At 37.6% G+C, this 19,968-nt stretch overlaps 1 protein-coding gene across 2 annotated transcripts in view; it reads right to left on the bottom strand.

Moving 5' to 3' along the window:
- Dcc (DCC netrin 1 receptor) overlaps positions 1 to 19,968 on the bottom strand; it is a 1,165,274-nt gene that overhangs the window by 188,653 nt on the left and 956,653 nt on the right. For both annotated transcript variants that reach the window (XM_060377064.1, XM_060377065.1), the window contains exons 13-14: positions 12,141 to 12,282; positions 1,028 to 1,138 (exon numbers count right to left, since the gene is read on the bottom strand). In XM_060377064.1, the coding sequence (XP_060233047.1) occupies positions 1,028 to 1,138; positions 12,141 to 12,282 (253 nt within the window). The remainder of the gene's footprint in view (positions 1 to 1,027; positions 1,139 to 12,140; positions 12,283 to 19,968) is intronic.

Here is a 19,968-nt window from a genome sequence, read left to right as displayed (position 1 = left end):
CTCTCCTTGTGGAGTTCCTGTCCTCTCCAGCTCTTACTATTTCCCGCTTCTTACATAAAATTCCATTCACTCTGCTCGACAGTTGGCCATCAGGCTCAGCATCTGCTTTGACAGTCTGCAAGGCAGAGGCTTTCAGAGGCCCTCTGTGGCAGGTTCCTAGGTTGTTTCCTATTTTCTTTTTCTTCTGATGTCCATCCTCTTTGCCTTTCAGGATGGGGATTTGGGGATTGAACATTTTAGTTAGGGTCCTCTCTTTTGCTTAGTTTGTTTAGATGTACAGAGTTTAGTGGGTTTATTCTATGTTGTATGTTTATATGAGTGAGTATATACCGTGTGATGCCCCCTAACTGAAGAATGGATGCAGAAACTGTGGTACATCTATACAATGGAGTATTACTCAGCAATGAAAAATAAGGAACTCATGAAATTTGCAGGTAAATGGTGGGACCTGGAAAGGATCATCCTGAGTGAGTTTTCTCAGAAGCAAAAAGAACAATTTCTTATCTGGTGATTTTATTATTTTTTATAATAATAATAAAGTATTATTATAATTTATTTTTCACAAATTTTATAAGAACCCTAATCTCTTAACTCAGAGTGTATCAAGATAATTCACAATTAAGCAAATTTAGTAGGTTTTCTTTAGCACAACAAATAGTATCAAATATAAATGCTATTAGAAGCAAGTAAAAAATATTTACAGCATTTTAAGAAACATACTTACAAGTCCAGAGAAGAAAAAACATATGACATATTATTATAATTACTGTCAGAAGGTGTAGCAAGTATTGTGAAGAAAACAGCTAAGATCAACAGTTTAACATACTATGATAGAAAAATTCAAATTATGCAAAAATGTAACTTATCATATGAACTATAATGAATGAACAATCAATGCCACCAGGTACTTTTAGTTGTGCAACTGAAGATAGAGGTAAAACAAATATTCTTAGAAATGGAGTTCACGAACTTTCTTTTAGGACCAGTGAAGCTGAGGTTACAAAGAAAGAGAAACCCGAGATCTTACCATCTAGGTCATTCTCTGGTGTTTCTGCTGTGTACCAGTTGGAAGGTGGTCCAGTGCCATTGACGGTCATGGCCGACACTTGGAAACTGTACTGACTCCCTTTTTCCAACCCTATGAAAAAAAAAATTCCACCAGAAAAACAATGTTACTGATCAATAAGAATCTCCAGCTGGGTTTCCAAACCTTTAGAAAAATTATGACAATAATTGGTATGATTTAAATATTGCAATTGTTTTGGTAATTATTGTTATTTTGATTACATGAGGAGAAATAGCATGGGGGAACTGAAATTATGTTCATAAATTATAAATTCTTGTGTGTTTTTTCAGTTCATAAAAATGTATCATTGAAGACAGCCTCAGGGTAGATGCAGAATATAAAATATAGATGATGGAGAAATAATCAAAAATAGCAAGAATAATTTTCCTCACTGTTCTGAGGAGCCCTGTCTATAAATCAAGAACAATCAACTAAAAAATTTATGCATCCATCATTCATTCAAGGTCAGTGATTATGTTTACATTGGCCTATGAAAGAAGAATACAAAGCAACTGAATCTCAGTAGAAAATAAACACACTTTAACTTTCTTTTTCTAATTTATTTTTTTATTAATTACAGGTTATTCAATTTTTATCCCACTTGTAGCCCCCTCCCTCATCCCCTACCATTCTCACCCTCCCTTCCTCTTTTCTATTCAGGGAAGCCCAGATACTACTGTTAGGATTCCTAAAAGAACAGTAAGCTAATTAAGTGTTAGAAATATTAGAAACATTAGAAAATGTCAGTGAGTCTCAGCATCTGCTTCAATACCCTGCTGGTTGGAGTTTTTCATAGGCCCTCTGTGAAAGGCTCCTGTCCTTTTCCCTGTTTTCCACTACTTTCAATAGGGAGAGATAGAAAGAGCTGGAGGGGACAGGAGCTCCAACAGGAAAACAACAGAGCCAAAATATCTGGGTCCAGGGGGTCCTGCAGAGACTTCTGTGTCAATCATATATATACCAGACCCTACAGATCTCTATTCTCTGCAAGCTCCACTGAGTTCCACTCAGTTGACTCTGTGCACTGTGTTTTTGAAGCCACTTTCCAGTATATTTTACTTTGTGTCGGATCCCATAGCAGAGAGAATTGAGGTCAATCATAATAATAACAATTTGAGTACATTATGTTATCCACAGTAACTGCATTGGAGAGTATTTTAGAAATAACAGAAATTGCACTCTGCCCAAAGTTTGGCTATGAGTCTCTTTTGATACCCTGATGGGTAGAGTCTTTCAGAGGTTCTGTGCAGAAAACTTTATGGAAGAAGAAGGAGATAGAAAGACCTGTAGGGGACAGGAACCACCAGGAGACCAACAGAGCCAAAAAAAACCTGTGCCCAGGGGATCCTTCAGAGACCTATTCTACAACCCAGGACCATGCATGGAGAGGACCTAGACTCCCTGCACAGATGTAGCCCATATACGGCTGAGTCTCCAAGTGGTTTCCCTAGTAAGGAGAGCAGGGGCTGTCTCTGACATGAACTCAGTGGCCAGCTCTTTGCTCACCTCCCCCTAGTGAAGTAGCCTAACTAGGCCATAGAAAAAGAGAATCCAGTCCTGAGGGACCTGATAGGGTAGGGTCATATAGTAGGGGAAGAGGACCTTCTCTATCGGTGGACTGGAGGAGGGGTATGGGAGGAGGAAGGGAGGGATTGGAAGTTGATGAGGAAGGAGCTGCAGTCAGGATACAAAGTGAATAAATTGTAATCAATAATAATAACAAAAAAGAAAGTTTCATAGTGAAATAATATTTTGTCCAGTTTCTACATGTCAATATCTTTGTGGTCATATTTTAAGACACTGAGAAGCTCAATGTAAACCGTCAAGTCTTTAGATATGAATTAGTTTAAAAGCTCTTAAAGAGATTATAATGTTGTTCGGTTTGTTTTCTATTTTTCTCCCCGAAAAGATGAAATGGCATCACTATTTGATACCAAAACATGTAAGCAAAATAGATACTTGAGGGATTATGCTTATATTTGGTGACAATTGTATATATGTATACACAATTTGTATGTTTATATGTATACACCTATACATATATGTGCAATATGAATGCGTAGATAGATGGATTTAAAAATATGAATAATTTGTAGCAAGGTAGACTCTAAATTACTACTCACAAGGCAGAGTATCAATCAGATGATGTTCGATAGCAGGTACATCAAAGCTTGTATGTATTTTATACATCTTGGAGAAATCTATTTGCTAAATTCATTTGCACAAACATTTAGTAGACATCTCATTTGCTAGGGAATCCTCTAGTTTTGTAAAATGGAGAAGCCCCGCTTCCTCAGATTGTTATTGGTGGTTTGTCATTGATGTTTTAACTGCCTGCCCATAGAGTATACTACAGTGCTTGGCACACTGATGAATTTCATAAAATTCTCCCTTGCCATTAAAGCTGAATGAGCACAACAGGAATTAATGCAAATGAAACAGTAGATTAAAATACAACATTCAACAAACACCATCAAGGGCACAATAAGACATTTATTAACATGAAATTTTTGTCATCCCACAAGAGAGCTTATAGTCATTTTAGTTTGCTACCCATTCGTAAGCACCACTAGTGATTGCTAATGAATATGTCTTACAGAAGTATCTTTAAAATTTTTAGGTTGACTAAGGAAAGAACTCCAGGAAGACATGTTTATCCAATCATGGAAAGTAATGGCATCGGCAGAGGTATTGTCTGAGACTGAGCTGCAATTTATCAAGAAGAATGAACTCCTCCATGTTAGGCAGAAATTTAACTACACTTTTCCTCAAAGTGAATAAGCAAGAAAAGGCATCAACCATGTGTGCAACAACTGCTCTCAAAGGCTGTCTGTGATCAGCAGCTTTCTGTGACAACTGGGTGAGCTAGGACCTCCAGTGATTAAAGCGCTAATCAAATATTGCAGGACACATACCTTGCGGATCATGCTCCAGTTCATATGCTGTCTTATGTTATGAATATTATTAAGCAATCACATTAGAAGAGGCCTTTTTCTTTTTTGTTTTTTATTTTTTTATTAATTACAGTTTATTTGCTTTGTATCCCAGATGTAGTTCCCTCCCTCATTCCCTCCCAAGCCCATACTCCTACCCTCATCTCCTCCTATACTCCTCCCCAAGTCCACCTATAGGGGAGGTCCTCCCCCCTCCTTACTCTGACCCTACCCTATTAGGTCTCATCATGACTGGCTGTATTGTCTTCCTCTGTGGCCTGGTAAGGCTGCTCCTCCTCATGGGGAGGTGTTCAAAGAGCCAGACACTGAGTTCAAGTCAGAGACAGTTCCTATTCCTATTACTGGGGAACCCACTTGGATACTGAGGTGTCATGTGGTATATCTGTGCAGGGGTTCTGGGTTATCTCCATGCATGGTTCTTAGTTGGAGTATCAGTCTCAGTAAAACCCCTCTGCCCATATTTCTTGGTTCTGTTGCTCTCCTTATGGAGCTCCTGTCCCCTTCAGGTATTTCTATCTCCCTCTTCTTTCATAAGATTCCTTGCACTCTGCCCAAAGTTTGACTATGAGTCCCAGCATCTGCTTTGATAACCTTCTGGGTGGAGTATTTCATAGGCCCTCTATGGAGGTCTTAAGAACAGATCTTGGATTCCTCTGGAACAGAAATCTACCTTTGGGTGGTGTGTTTTGCTTGAGGGATCTAAGCTGTATTACAATAATCTTAGTCCATTCTTTGTGGAATGTACCTTTGCTAAAAGAGAAGGGTTTGGGATATCATAAATCATATGAGTTCTACAATATTTGGTGGGATTGCAAAGCTCAGCTCAGTTCCCTATATGTCTGTGAGTCTGTGTATGAGTCCAAAGGTTTTTAAGAATAAAATTATTCTTAAGAAAGTATTGCATTTCTATGTACAGTCATAAAACTCTATCATTAAAAAAGAATGTCACTATTATTACTCTTCAAAGTAAGAGTCTTTAACCACTATAATTCCTCTGTTATATTTCTAATGTTATATACTATATGGTAAAAGATGGTGTATCTTTTTCAAGCAACATGATTTCTCTAATGCTAGCCTTGTTAGAAAATTACTATGATTTTTTTTTCCAGTTTTAGCCCATAAAATGCCAATGCTTGTTTATCATTATCTTTATTCTATATTGGCCGTGAAATATGAGAACACATTTCCAAACAACCTTTCCGGAAGATCACTCAGAAATTAGAAACATCACTAAAATTTAGTTGATGTGGATTTACCACTAGACTGATGCATGCAATTTAAAGTCCTTGTTAGAACTATGAATTACTTTGTTGTTGCAGATGTCCCATTATCATAGTAAAAAAAAAAAAAAAAAAAAACATACACAACAAAACACCTGTCTAACAAATAGAGCTATGTTTAAAAAAATTGCATTTCTACCCTTCAATTATAACATACAAAAAGAAAGCATTAAAGCATTTCCAATTTTCTCATATCCAAATCAATACATTCATATATGTTCCAGGCATTGAAAACATGGGGTCAAGTCGTGCACATTTTACAACACTGTAGATTTATATTGAAAATCAATGGCTCTACTTTACTAACTAAAAAGGATATCAGTTCCTAGACACGTTATGGGGGAAAGCCTAAATCACAGTAAACCTTGAAATGTGCAGTACTTGCTGCCTCCTTAATACTTTTGAACACATGGTCACATCGTCTAGAATTCTGACAGATACTCCTGAGCATGACTCATGGGACAGGGAAAAGAAAGGGAGAAGCTCTGTCAAATTTGCTTGCCCCTCTGGTTATCACTTCAGTTCAAACCAAAAAGAAGCATGCAAGACATTTTTGAGGTTAATAGCAGATGCAGTTACAAATCTTTTTGATCATTTCATGTTTAAATTTCTAAGTGTATTACACTTATTTTTGTCACAATGATGTAACATTTGAATTAAAAGCTACAGTTTTCAAAACACATTCCTTTAAACCTTTAAAGAGGCAAATGGACAGTAATTGCCTGAATATTATCTTTATTAAATTTATATATAGCAGGAATGTCAACATTCAACTACACTTGCAGATAAGTTCTTTGGACATATGTAGGTGAAGAGTACAAGATGAAATGATTCTGGATTTAAGGTGAGCAAAATACAACTAAATCATTTTTAAATCTTCAATGTGTGGTTTACTATTTCTTTATTCAACATAATTTTCAGTAAATATGATATAACTGATTACCTATCTATCATCTATCTATCTATCTATCTATCTATCTATCTATCTATCTATCATCTTTTTATTTATCTTACTTTACATCCTGATAGTAGCATCCTCCTTTCTCTCCTCTTGGTCTCTCCCTCCCTTCCTCTTCCTCCTATCCACCTCTCTTACAACTCAAAAAAGGGAAACAGCCCACACCAACCCGCCCTAGCACATCACTTCACATCAAGACTGAGAGCATCCTCTTCTTGTGGCTTGGCAAGGGACTCCCTCCACCTGCCAGGGGGAAGTGAATCAAAACAGGCAACAGAGTGCATGCCAGAGATAGCTCCTGCTCCCCTTACTAGAAAGCCCACATGAAGACCAAGCGACCCATCAACTACATCTGTGGAGAGGGCCTAGGTCCATTCCATGCATGGTCCTTGATTGGTGCTTCAGTCTCCACAAGCTGATATGACTGATTTTTAAAAGGCCTATTGGCTAAAGTTACTTATAATTTTAAAAGGCTCTTTTTTAAGAGCGTAATAATTTGAGAAACAAAATTTTTGATTGAAATATTGAAAAACTGGAATTATACCCTAGAATGGGTAATAAAATTTGTAAAACTGGGTCTCTATTGTTTTTCTGTGAAAATAAATGTAAACTCACAGTGTGTATAAGCTTATCTACATGTGCTTATATGTTTTCCATGACATTCTAATATATTGCAGCCTAGAACAGAATGTGGAAGTTTATATTACTCACATGCTTTCTGAATATAGCACTGCTACTTATTTTTATCATCATTACTTTAACAAAAGAAAATAATCACTAATTTAACTTCTGTCTCTCTCTTTGCAAACAAGATTGAACATTTCATCATGTTTATGGGCAATTTAAAGTACTTCGGATTGAATTTCCAGTCCTCAATATCTCTGTTCTATGTTCATCGTTTATTTTATAAACAAAGTTTATTTCATATTTTTAATGCTTTTATGAGAGAAAGAAATCTAATGACAAGAAAATGTCAAGGACCCTACTCTTTGTATTCTGTAAAAGGGAGAAATGAAACATCCTCATACCTCTTTATGTCTATTATTAAATCTTAAATATATTAAAACACTTTCAGTAAGATTTTTCAAAACTGTAATTTTTTTTTCCTTAAAGTAACCACATGTCGTGTTAGGTGTTTTAATGTGCATGTAGGTCTTATTTTAACATCTATTATTTTTATCTTTCATATTATTTCTTCATGGTTGGGGAAAATACATCATAGACTTGACTTTTTAAAAGCTTTGTAAGTAGTGTTTTAGAATGTTATATTTGGCTTTTAAATTCAACAATACCTACCTAGGATTTTGTCTAGTTTTAAAATAGGCAGTGTTATATTCTATAATTTGTCTTGGAAACATTCTCACAATTATGATAAGATTGTAAAGACAATATTACTATGAGAACAGACTATGTTATTATGAAGTCAAAGACTGTAGTCTAAGGAAAAGACAATGTGTGTGTGTGTCCATGCATGTTATGATTTCAATTAATAAATGCTGCATATCTAGTAGTTTGTTCACTAGACACACATAGACGTATATGAAAAATTAGGGAATGAATATCAGTTTTAGTTTTCCTTTAATCACACAACCATGTGCTGTGATGCTGAGATGGCATATCTTCATTGTCAGCTCTGCTTGATTTAGAAGCACATGGGAGTGTTTTCTCTGAGAATATCTTTGCAGAAATTCCAAAAAAGTTTAACTGAAGTGCAAATACCCACCCCTAATATAGACTCCATCCCATGGGCTGGAGTCTCAGACTTAATGAGTTAGCCTTCATCTGTCTCAGCTTCTGGACTGTGAACACACTGAGACCATTACCTCATGCTTCTGCAATCATAACTTCTCCTTCATGATGGACTATGCCATGAAAATGTGAGCCAAAATAAACTCTTCTTTCCCTACATCACTTTTGTCAAGTGTTATGACACAGCACTGAGAAAAGTAACTGATACAGAAAATTGGTCCCTATGAGTTGGCACATGATACAATAAAACTAATCATATGGCATATGGGCATTTGGAATTGGTTTGTGGGACAGACATAGAGGAGGTTAGAGCTGAAGAGTAGAAAAGCCCAAGAATACTGTAAGCCAAGAAATTCTGGCAAGAATGTGGGAACTGCACATTCTCCAATAGGACAGCTCTGCCAATAGAGAAGCAGACAGTGAAGTCTGTGCTCCTGAGGTTCCAAGGGAAACAAAGAATCTACCAGGAGCTCGGCTAGATGCCTTCATGTTACATTCGGCCCCAAATCTGGCTGCTTTCTGCCCACTTCCTGAAAAAGTAGAGTGAGCCCAAATTTAAAGGTAATGAAATAAATAGTTGGCTACATCAAGAGAGTACAGCATCCAGGCTGTGTCATGCTTGTTCAGAGACAGACAGACAGAGAAAGAGAGAGAATTTTGATGAATAAAGCATTATGAACAAAGTTAAAGTTGCAGTCAATCCTGGTTGGAAACATGCTGGATTTGTTAAAGAGACTGATGCCACCAAAGAAAAACCTGCTGTTATGTACTTGGAAAACAGTAAAGGTGTCCTGAAGGCAACTCATCAGGGGTTCCAAGTTGTAAAATTGCAAGTTCAATGGAGAGGAGAGCATGAATTGAGGATTATGCTAAAGGCATTTCCTGATCAAAACAACTACTGTAGGAAGTCCAGTTGCCAAAGTATACAGCCACCACTGTGGCTGTGGCAGATAGCATTCAGAATAGATCTGTAGCTGGTGGCAGGCAGCTGTCTCCACGTAGTGCTGATTTTCCAGGTATACAAAATAAAAGAGAGGGTGAGTGTATAATGGAAGTCAGAGCCAAAATTCTAGAGAGTTGCTGAGACAACGAGAGGTTGAGTTAGATTGAGAGACAGCCTGAACTGCGAGTGAAGCTCCATTGCCTTAAGCTGTGAAGGTGGAAATCATTGTGGTGGAGACTTGGGATGATGTTTATGCCAGAGACATGAGTTAAATGCAGAGGAAAGCTGAGGTTAGGGCAGGTTAGGGCATAGAACATCCACAAAGGAGCTGCTATGTTTGCAGCTTGTAGAGGAGTTGGATGTGTGAGGTTATCCAGGCATGAATGACAGAGAGAGATGATGTCTTCAAGAGTTCTCGATGCTGGCCGTGGAGCTTAAGGATTTGGTGGTTGCCTTTCTCTGATTGATCTTTTTATAAGCTGATATTTCTATAAGTTGCTTCTTATAATAGAAGCACTTATTCTTTGTAATTATGTGGAAGTACATTTTATTTATTAAGGCATGAAAGCAATTTATTGGGTTAATCAAGTTTCCTTAAAACACATGCATAATTTCATTTCTCTATTTTAAATGTTTAACAAGTCCAATGGTCAAAGAAGAGTATGTTGATACTAACATACACACACACAGGAGAGAGAGAGAGAGAGAGAGAGAGAGAGAGAGAGAGAGAGAGAGAGAGAAAGACAGAGACAGACAAAGAGACAGACAGAGATAGAGAGACAAAAAGAGAAGACATCGTTACATCATTGGCATTTTTTTTTTGCAATAAACAGGACAAAAACACAAATATTGCTTGACTCAACTGGATACATTATTTTAAAGGATTAAATATTCAATATACAAAACACATGAGGAAAGGAGATATATCGTAATGAAGTTAAAACTCCATGATGATAGTTTGTAAATTATTACTTTTATGGATAATCTAATGGATAAGATTGTGTCTTAAAAGAGACTTTGAATAATATTGTATCATTACAATATTGAGGATTTTACAAAGGCATTAAATTTATTTTTTTATTATTATTAAGCCAGTCCTGAAGATACCTGATAAGCTAGGGTCAGATGGAAGGGGAGGAGGCCCTCCCTTAGCAGTAGACTTGGAAAGGGGCAGGAGGGAGATGAGGGAGGGAGGGTGGGGTTGGGAAGAAATGAGGGAGGGGGCTACAGCTAGGATACAAATAAATAACCTCTGATTAATATAAAAATAAAAATTAATATAAAAATAATATATATAAAGAAATTCTTAAGTTGTTGAGGATCAATTGTGGAAAATTATTGTTTTGAAACTATGTATTTAGTTTCATATGACAAGGAGTGTGGACGCTATGAGTATTTATAAGGGTATGTGTGTGTAGGTGTGCCAATCCATGTTTGCATGCTGTATTTGTGTGTGTTTAGATCAAAGTTTATATCACGTATCTTCCTCTCTTGATCTTTAACTTTTTTGTTGTGGTTGTTATTTGAGGAAGAGTTTCTCACCCAACCTAGAACTCATTAATTGATTATGCTGGCTGGTCACTGAGCTACAGAGAGTTCCTTGACTATGCTTGCCTTCCCACGCCCTACTGCTGGTGTTATAGCTGGTGTGCCTCCACACCTGGCCTGATGTGTCTTATGTGAGGGCTATGTGACCTATTTTGGATTCTTGTACACCAAGCACTGTCCTACTGAGCCAGAAGTTGACCTTGGATAATTAATATTCACTGAGCGTTGACTTGACTGCTATTGAGATTATGCGGAAGGTAACACCTCTCGGGAAGGTCTTTGGGGGAACTGATAGACAGGAAGGCCTTCCCACCATGAATTTGAGTGGTGCCTTTTCAAGGTCTAGAGACCCAGACCAAAAAAAAAAAAAAAAAAAAGAAAGAAAGAAAAAAAATTAAAAAAGAAACTGAGTGGAATGCCAGCATAGAGCTCTTTCTCTCCTGATGTGGGCACAGTGGGAGTCTCACACTCCTGTGCCATGCCTTCTTTGACATGAGGCACTCTACTCTCCAAAAAGCAACCATAAGAAATCTTCTCTTCAGTTATTTTGGTCAAGCATTTTTGTCACCACATTGCACCATCCCTAATTTGTTCAGTATCTACTTCTAAAAACATTACACCATACTTTGTTTTCAAGGCTATCAACACATCTTAAACTCATCTTAGACCTATAAAACTCTGAGCCTTGCTACCACCATCACATAAAGAAGTGAACAGGAGAGAGCTCCTTTTAGCCCTCACAGAAAGCTATGCTTTGCAGCAACTTGCCTTTCTCTCTGCAAGTCAACCTCTTGTCCAATGACAGACAAGATAATCTGGGCATGCTCTGTCCAGCTACTGACTGTGGACACAGTCATTTTGTATGAACTCCCAGAGCCATTCCATAAAGTGTTGCCAGATTTGTTCCAAAGTCGTGGCCACCCAACTCAATAATGTATCACCATCTTTACTAGAAAATTCCTTCCTCTCCTTCCCTCACTTGAGTTGCTCACTCATTCTTGTATTCCAGAGTACACATCTTCACCTAGAAGACTTCAGAAGACTTTCCTAAGTCTGTTTACAAGCAACTTATAGTAATATACATTGAGATGACCAAACTATGAGAAAACACATTATTTTTTCATTTTCTAAAATAAAAAATGCTTTTTATGAAAATTCGATCCCATTTTTATACATATTAACCTCCTATAAATTTCACCAATATTTCTACAAAAGTAGATTTATGAGTTTATAGAGTATGTTCTCCTCCCTCTTCTATTCAGTTTCTACTTTACCTTGACATTCGTGTTAGGGAGGGGGTCCACAGTAAGTAAAATATCAAGACACTTCATTAGAAGTCTTTTAAAAGTTGTTAACCAAAAAGTTAAAAATTATTAGGCAACAAGAGTTGCTGAGTCAGCAATTCTGAGAAGTAACAGGAAAAAAATCTATGATGCACTTATTAAGATGATAGAGTGGAAAATGGGTAGTGAAAGCATTTCAGAGCATATAAAGTTAAAAATATAAAGGTTATTCTTGTTCAGGCCAATAAATGTCAGCTGCCAGGAAGAAAGTCGATGTTCCTTTGAAGTAAGAGTATATTTTATTCCTAAAGCATTTAATTCATCAAAAGCTTGCCAGACAGCACTGCGTGAACACTGACCTGTGAACAGGTACCAGAGGTTATTTGGTTCCAGTGTTTCCATCTCACCCCTGCGGGTAGTCTTTCTGTGTCGAATTTTATAGCCAGTAATAAATCCATTTTGTGTTCCTGATGGAGGAGGAAACCAGCTTACTTTGATACTCTGTAAAATAAAAAAATTAAAAAATGTAAATTAAGACATTGAAGAGAGAAGGACAGCTAAGCAGGGTCAGAGGAGTAATCCAAGCACAAGCGTGAACAAAGCAGAGAACCACGCGTGGTGAGGCATGGCCTTCAAGTTAAATGCTTTCCTACAGCCTGACAGCATTCATAACTGCTTTCTTTTAGAACCACTGCATACAATTTATTTAACTGATTACAGGCAATATCATGTCTCCCTTGCAAGCAGCATTAAAATGATGATCATAAAAGGTTCTAAATAGTAAAGGCAACTAAAAGACAGGAATAGGATACATCTCATGGGCGAAAGCAACAAGTTGGTGTCAATCAGAGGCAGAGGAGAAATAAGAGCCAAAAACTTTTTCAAATATGTTAATGAAGACCAAGCTAATTTACATTTACAAATCATCCAGTTCTGGGACTTTTTGCTTCTTTTTCAGCTTGAACATGGTAATAAGGAACGCCTCAGAAAAGGGAAATGACGTGGAGGGCTTGAGGACTTGTTAAATTTCAGCTTCTTAACGACTAACAAGCTAGCCTGCTAACTCTCACTGACTGGAGTAGCAGGGAGCTCAAAGCTCAGACTTGCTGAGTGCAAAGGCCACAGATTCAGATAAGAGGCACAGCAGTGAGCAGGGATGTAGGAAGGGTGATCAGGTCAAAGATGTGAGGCATCCATATTTTCTTTTCTCATCCAGTACCCAGGGAGACTTAAGTTAGCTGGGGGCAATATGAAATAACCTTTTGTGACAGAAAATTAAGAACTTTGAACTGGAAGAAAGATCCCCGCCTGAGATTCCAACAGTTCAGTCACAACTTAACAAGGCCCACCCAGGGTCCAGAGTTTGCCCTTTGCAAGTTAGAGTTGTAGAACTTCATTTTAATACATACTGATAATTTCACATGACCAGATAGTATCAAGGTCTGTGACACACGTAAAAAAAAAAAAAAATGAAGGTAGACAAGCATATAAGGTGACCTGAGAGAAATAGCAAGGATACACAAAAGAACCCTGAAAAAAATATAAAATTATACAACAAAAGTCTAAGAGAAAATGCTCGATCTTGGCTGTAATGAAAATACATGCCAACTGAGATAGTAACTAAACCAGAAAAATATGACAATAAAAATAAAATATTCTGCAGATATATTAGATGATAAATGAAAATGCATTAAGAAAGTAAAAAGACTGTTGTGAATTGTAGACAAAGGATAAGAAACTAAAAGTTTAGTCCATAATGACCAATATCTAAGTGGTAAATTGAGAGAATGGAAAGACAACAAAGTTAGAAAGTTAGAAAAACAGAAATAAAAAGAAAAACAAGCAAACAAAAATGATGGTAAATAAAGTTACCCAGCCTTCCAATAAAGCCTAAAGCCTAGCCTTGAAAAGGTTTGGGGCCAGCTGGAAGGAGATCATGAAATATTTACCAGAACAAATTTTTAAAAATGCCGTTAAAATGGTAGCTATATCACATCCTCATGAGAGGTGGCTGGGACTAAAATTTTCCACTGTAAGGGGCAGAGTGGACAGGTCACATAAAATAGACCCAGAATAAGAACGAAATCAGCATTCTCCCAAACATTGGAAATTAGAAAACAGCACAATGAAACTGAGAAAATGTTGGGTGTAAATTAAATGTAACACTTTGTGTCACAAGACAAATACGCAAAAGAAAGGTCTAAGGCCAGCAGGGTATAGTAACATGCTCCTATAAGTATAGCATGTGAATGTTTCCAGCGTGTATGGCTTCGGAGATACTTGTATGGCCTTTATCAGAATACTAATGAGAGCATGTTCCAGGAAAATGAGAATCTGATGAAAAAGACGTGAAATACAGGTAATTGGAACCATAAACATGGAAGTCTCAAGAAGAGAGCAGTAAATAAAGAAAAAAAATGGGTGAACACCTTTTCTGGAGAGGGAAGGGTGGGAATACTTTGGAAAAGTGATGGAGGAAGAATAAAGAAGAGCAAGGATGCCTAGAAGAGCCACATGGAAACACAGTTACTTAAAACACATATATCATATGAGTATGTCCACTTTATCTCTTGAGGTGAAGATACTCCTCCCAAGATTCAAGGGCTAGCTAACAAAAAACCCAGTGCTGGTAATGGACAACTTTTGTTCAAGTCATTAGAGTAGTCCTACAGATCTCCAAAACAATAGAAGCCTCTGCTCTTGTCCTCGGTGTGACATGTGAAGTCAGCACATTCTGTAGACACAGGACTTGGAGAAATACAGCTGGAACTTCCCTGGAATATTCCTTGTTGAGGACCAGCTATCATATCATCTGGGGTGCTAGGCAAGCTGCCAAGGGAGAAAGCCAATTAAAAGCCCTACCGACTACAACAGTGCTACCCACTAACAGAGTACGGTATTCCCAACCCAATAAAGCAATTGCGACACTTATATCTCCGGGGTAACCAACACCACCTAAGATTGGACTTAGCCACTACAATCAAAGAAAATCCACGTCCTGCACTGTAAGCCAATTGAATTTCCTGTGGTTAGTGAGCCACAAGTTCTAGAGAAGACCCTACTACTGGCATGCTCTTAATCCAGTATAATTCTCAACTCCATCCTAAATACCTATCATTACACACACACACACACACACACACACACACACACACACAAGATTGGGCTAGTGGGCAAGCCTGCCTGGGTTTGTAATTTTGAGTTCTGTAGAAAACCAGGTTAAACAAGCAATGAGTACCAAGCCACTGAGCAGCACTCCTCCATGGCTTCTGCATCAGCTCCTGCCTCCAGGTGCCTGCACTGTTTGAATTTCTGCCCTGACTTCTTTCAAGGATGAACAGTTACATGAAAGTGTAAGCAAGTAGACCCTTTCATCTCCAGGTTGCTTTGGTCATCGTGTTTCATCACAGCAATAGTAACCCTAGTTAAGGAACCCCTTATCAAAGAAGTTTCTTTTTGAAGTGAATTGAGACCATCACAGGAATCTGTAATTGGTAAAAATGAAGAGGCTAACTGTGGGGTGCTCAGTCTGAATTAACACCTTGACAATACTTACACTTTATGCTCAGAAAACATCGCAGAAGACAGGCAGAAAAGTTGTAAGAGCCTTCGGACTAAGATATCTGCTGTGAGATAGTGTCTTCTATATATGATGGTAAACTGAACCCATGATGTGGAAAGGGCACATTAAGGTAACCTTAGAATCAGCTGATGAAAACATGTCCATGTTTTCTCTTTACTATCACTTTATCCCTACACACAATAAGAGCATTTTGGAGGGTTCTGTGGATGTGTGCACTATCTCATGCTTAGCAAGTGCATCATGACTGAACAGCATTACCAACTCATTTCTTAAGGGTATTTTGGCTTTTTGTTTGTTTTGTTTTGCTTTTAATCTGAATCATTTCTGCTACTTAACAGTCACTTAATAATCACCTTTCATACTTTCCTGGGCATTTATGTGAAAAAAATTGGTTTTAGTTTTCCTAATTAAATGTAAATTCTCAGTCTTACCATCAGTGTGGTAAGAAGTTATATGTTCCAGTCCTATAGATTTTTACTGTTGTTCCAGGTTTTTGGTACACCAACCCATCTCTAGCAATCTAAAACTCTATTATTCGTATGAATAATTCATACATTTAAGACTAGTCCAAGGATTATACATGTGTGTGCTATTATATTTTCATTAGTCTTTCCTTTCTGATCTCTAACAACCATCTCACCTAGAACATATATAATGGAATTTACTAAATGGATGAAGAAAAACTTTAAATTAAAAAAAAAAATTAACAGTATAGAACATAAAAAAAATCAAACGAATGCAGAATATTACTTAAAATTCTGATCATTGAATTTATTTAAAGTTCCAGAAAATTAAGAAAGGTAAAAACACTGCAAAGTTAACTTAATTCTGATGGTTTTAGGGACAGATTTTGAATGTGCTTTGGCTTCATGGAAACCATGGATTAGAAATAAAGAAAGGAAGGAAGGAAGGAAGGAAGGAACGAAAGAAAGGAAGGAAGGAAGGAAGGAAGGAAGGAAGGAAAGAAGGGAAGAAAGAAAAAAAGAAAGAAAGAAAGAAAGGAAGGAAGAAAGAAAGAAAGAAAGAAAGAAAGAAAGAAAGAAAGAAAGAAAGAAAGAAAGGAAACTAGGAATAGTGCTTTGATTTCCAGGGTGGTTGTATAAAGTCGCATTCCGACCAGCAATGGAGGAATGTTCCCCTAGCTCCACAACCTCGCCAGCATCAGACGTAGGAGAAGACAAGGACCAGGACAGGAGCCTTCCACAGAAGACCTCTGAAAAACTCTACCCACCAGGGTATCAAAGGAGATACTGATATTCATAGCCAAACAGAGTGCTGGAATCTTTATGAAAAAAGAGGGAGATAGACAGAACTGGAGAGGACAGGAACTCCACAAGGAGACCAACAGAGCCAAAATACCTGAGCTTGGGGGGGGGGGGATGCTGCAGAGACCAATACTCCAACTAAAGATCATGCATGGAGAGGACCCAGACCCCCTGTTCAAAGGAAGCTCATTTCCTGCTCGGTTTACAAGTGGGTTCCCTAGTAAGGGGAAAGGGGGCTGTCTCTGACATGAACTCAATGGCTGGCTCTTTGATCACCTCCTCCTGGGGGGTGGTGCAGCCTTGCCAGACCACAGAGGAAGATGATGCAGCCAGACTTGATGAGCCCTGATAAGCTAGGCTCAGATAGAAGGCAAGGAGAACCTCCCCTATCAGGGGGCTAGGGAAAGGGCATAGAGGGAGAAGTGGGGGGTTGGTGGGACTGAGAGATGATGAAGGAGGGGGCTGCAGTAGGGATACAAAGTGAATAAATTATAATAAATAAAATAAAATTAAAAATAAAAAAGAAAGAAAACGAACAAAGAAAGAAAAAAGAAAGAAAGAAAGAAAGAAAGAAAGAAAGAAAGAAAGAAAGAAAGAAAGAAAGAAAAAACAAACATAAAAAAACAAAGAAAGAAAGAAAACAGGTCATCCAAAGTCTCAAAATATAAAAGTCATTATCTTTAAGCAAGATAAAATGGTAGAGGTCACCAATCTAGGGGTTCAGGGAACTATACCTCATATCTTGTCCCTCTGAATGCTTTTCCCAACTCCACTCTTTTCCTTCTTTGCCTCTGTATTGTATAGGAAGCAGCTCTGTCTGTTTTCCCTCTGAATCTAATGGTCTGAATAAGTCTTCCAGCAGATAGATTATAGGCCATAGGACATTAGAGCTAGGACCCAGGCAGATGACCCAATGTCTAGTCACTCATCTTCCTGGTTTACAGAGCTTTTACTGCTCTCAAACTGACTGCTAACCCTACTGGAGTTTCCCCTGAGAAGAAAGCCAATACACAATAACTACCTACCTGGATTATCTTTGAGTTTCATGTTTTTTATAACTCTCATTTGCTTATACTACAATTAGTTTGTGTGTTTTCAAAAAAGAAAATACTAACTTGATGTAAAGTCACCACATTAAAAATAGTATATACTGAATAAATCAATTTTGATTAAATATAAGAATATGAAATATAGCATATATCAATATAATATAATAAAAAATAAAATACAGAATAATTGCAGTGGCAGTGAAACTTTGGGCTTTATTATGCATGCAAATGAGCCGACTTTCACTGGTGATGTAGTTTCCTGAAGCCCAAATTCATGCTTGTTACATGGATGAAAGCAAAAGATTTGTCATGGGTGATTGGACTTTATTTATTTGCTTCTTAGTGCTATGTAATACTGATACTCCAACCAAGGACCAGGCATGGAGATAACCTAGAACCTCTGCACAGATGTAGCCCATGGCAATTCAGTGTTCAAGGGGGTTCCATAGTAATGAGAACAAGGACTTCCTCAGACATGAACTGATTGGCTGCTCTTTGATCACCTCCCCCTAATGGGGGAGCAGCCTTACCAGGCCACAGAAGAAGACAATGTAGCCACTCTTGATGAGACCTAATAGATTAGAATCAGAAGGAAGGAAAAGAAGACCTCCCCCATCAGTGGACTTGGGGAAGGGCACGTGTTGAGAAGGAGGGGGAGGGTGGAACTGGGAGGGGAAGAGGGAGTGAGCTACAGGGAGGAAAAAAAGTAAATAGAGTATAATTAATAAAAATTAAAATTAAAAAATAACTATAAACTTTAAAAATAATACTAATAAAAATGGGGTATTTTGACAACATTTAAATTATTTTAAAAGTAAACATTATAAACATTCTTTGGAGGTAGTAGAATAAATGAACAGCTTTTAGAAAGAAGCCTGACCAAAACTCTGAGTCTTTCACCTCCTTGGTTTCAGGGTACAAGGGCTAATGCAGGAATTGCTCTCCAGGGAGAGAACTATCCATGGTCACTTTCTCCCCTACAAGGACATAGATCATGTTAAGGTAAAGTTCTTTGCCAAATACTCTGACAATTATAAAATGTGCCAGTAGTAGATATTCATTATTTACCATATTTATTTTCTATAAAACCTTGTGAAGCCCCAATTCTCACTACTGAAATATTGCTAGTACAGAAAATAGTAATTTGGATTCCTTCCAGCCTCTGATTACAAAACACATGCCAGTCTGTATGTTACTTGGCCTTTTTATGGTTTTCTTTTAAAATACCTTAATATTACTGGTTATTATTATTTTCAATACCCAACCTAGCTTACATAACTCTTGTTCTCCACAAGGCCCTCTCTTCTTGTATTTAGTAACATGCCAGTACTGCATTTAAGAGACACTAAAAACAATAAAATTACTAATAAAATAGATAATAAAAATAGGCCAGTGTTTTAAAAACAGAAAGACATTCATTTTCAATGTGAGATTTGAAGGAAGACAGCAGGATAGAGGCCAACAAAATTTTCACTGTTCTTCCCAAGGCCACAGAAGGACCATGAATGTTAAAATCGTGGTACTTTAGTGAGTATTCATTTCACAAATACAGACTTCACAAATGGAAAGGATCAGCTGTAGTTTTACAAACATATAATTTACAGTTGGAACATATAAAGCATTTACACAAAGTTTCAATATAATATTACATATCATGTAAGCCATTCTTTGTAGCATTTAATCAACTCATTTCACATGTTAAATTACCTGTAGGAGAACATAAAATTACTGAGACTGTTGGCCCCCACAAATACTAATGTGACAGGTAGATCCCAGTATCCCTAGTATTTATAAACACCATATTTAATCTCCTATAGACATGATAATGGTAATACTCTACATAAGATACATACTTATAGTCCTGATAATTCTTTTTATTTTTATTTATTCTTTATTATTTTATAATTTATTCACTTTATATGTTGATTGTAGCCCCATCCCTTCTCTTCTTCCAGGCTCGCCCTCCCTCCCTCTTCCTTCTATCTGCCTCTCCTAGTCCACTGAAATGGGGAGCCCTCCTTTCCTAACATCTGACCCTAGTCTAGCAAGTCTCATCAAGACTGCCTGGATCCTCTTCATCTGCGACCTGGCAAGGCTTTTCGACCAGGGGGAAGTGATCAAGGATCAGGCAACTGAGTCCTTGTCAGACACAGCCCCTGCTCTCATTACTAGAGAACACATATGGAGACTGAACTGCCTATGGGCTACATCTGAGAATGGGGTCTAGGTCCTCTGCATGCATGGTCCTTGGTTGATGCATCAGTCTCTGCAGCCCCATCTGGGTCCAGAT

This window comes from Meriones unguiculatus, chromosome 2 (assembly GCF_030254825.1).
Source record: "Meriones unguiculatus strain TT.TT164.6M chromosome 2, Bangor_MerUng_6.1, whole genome shotgun sequence".
Taxonomy (NCBI): Eukaryota; Metazoa; Chordata; class Mammalia; order Rodentia; family Muridae; genus Meriones; species Meriones unguiculatus.
This window is presented reverse-complemented; position numbering and strand designations above follow the sequence as displayed.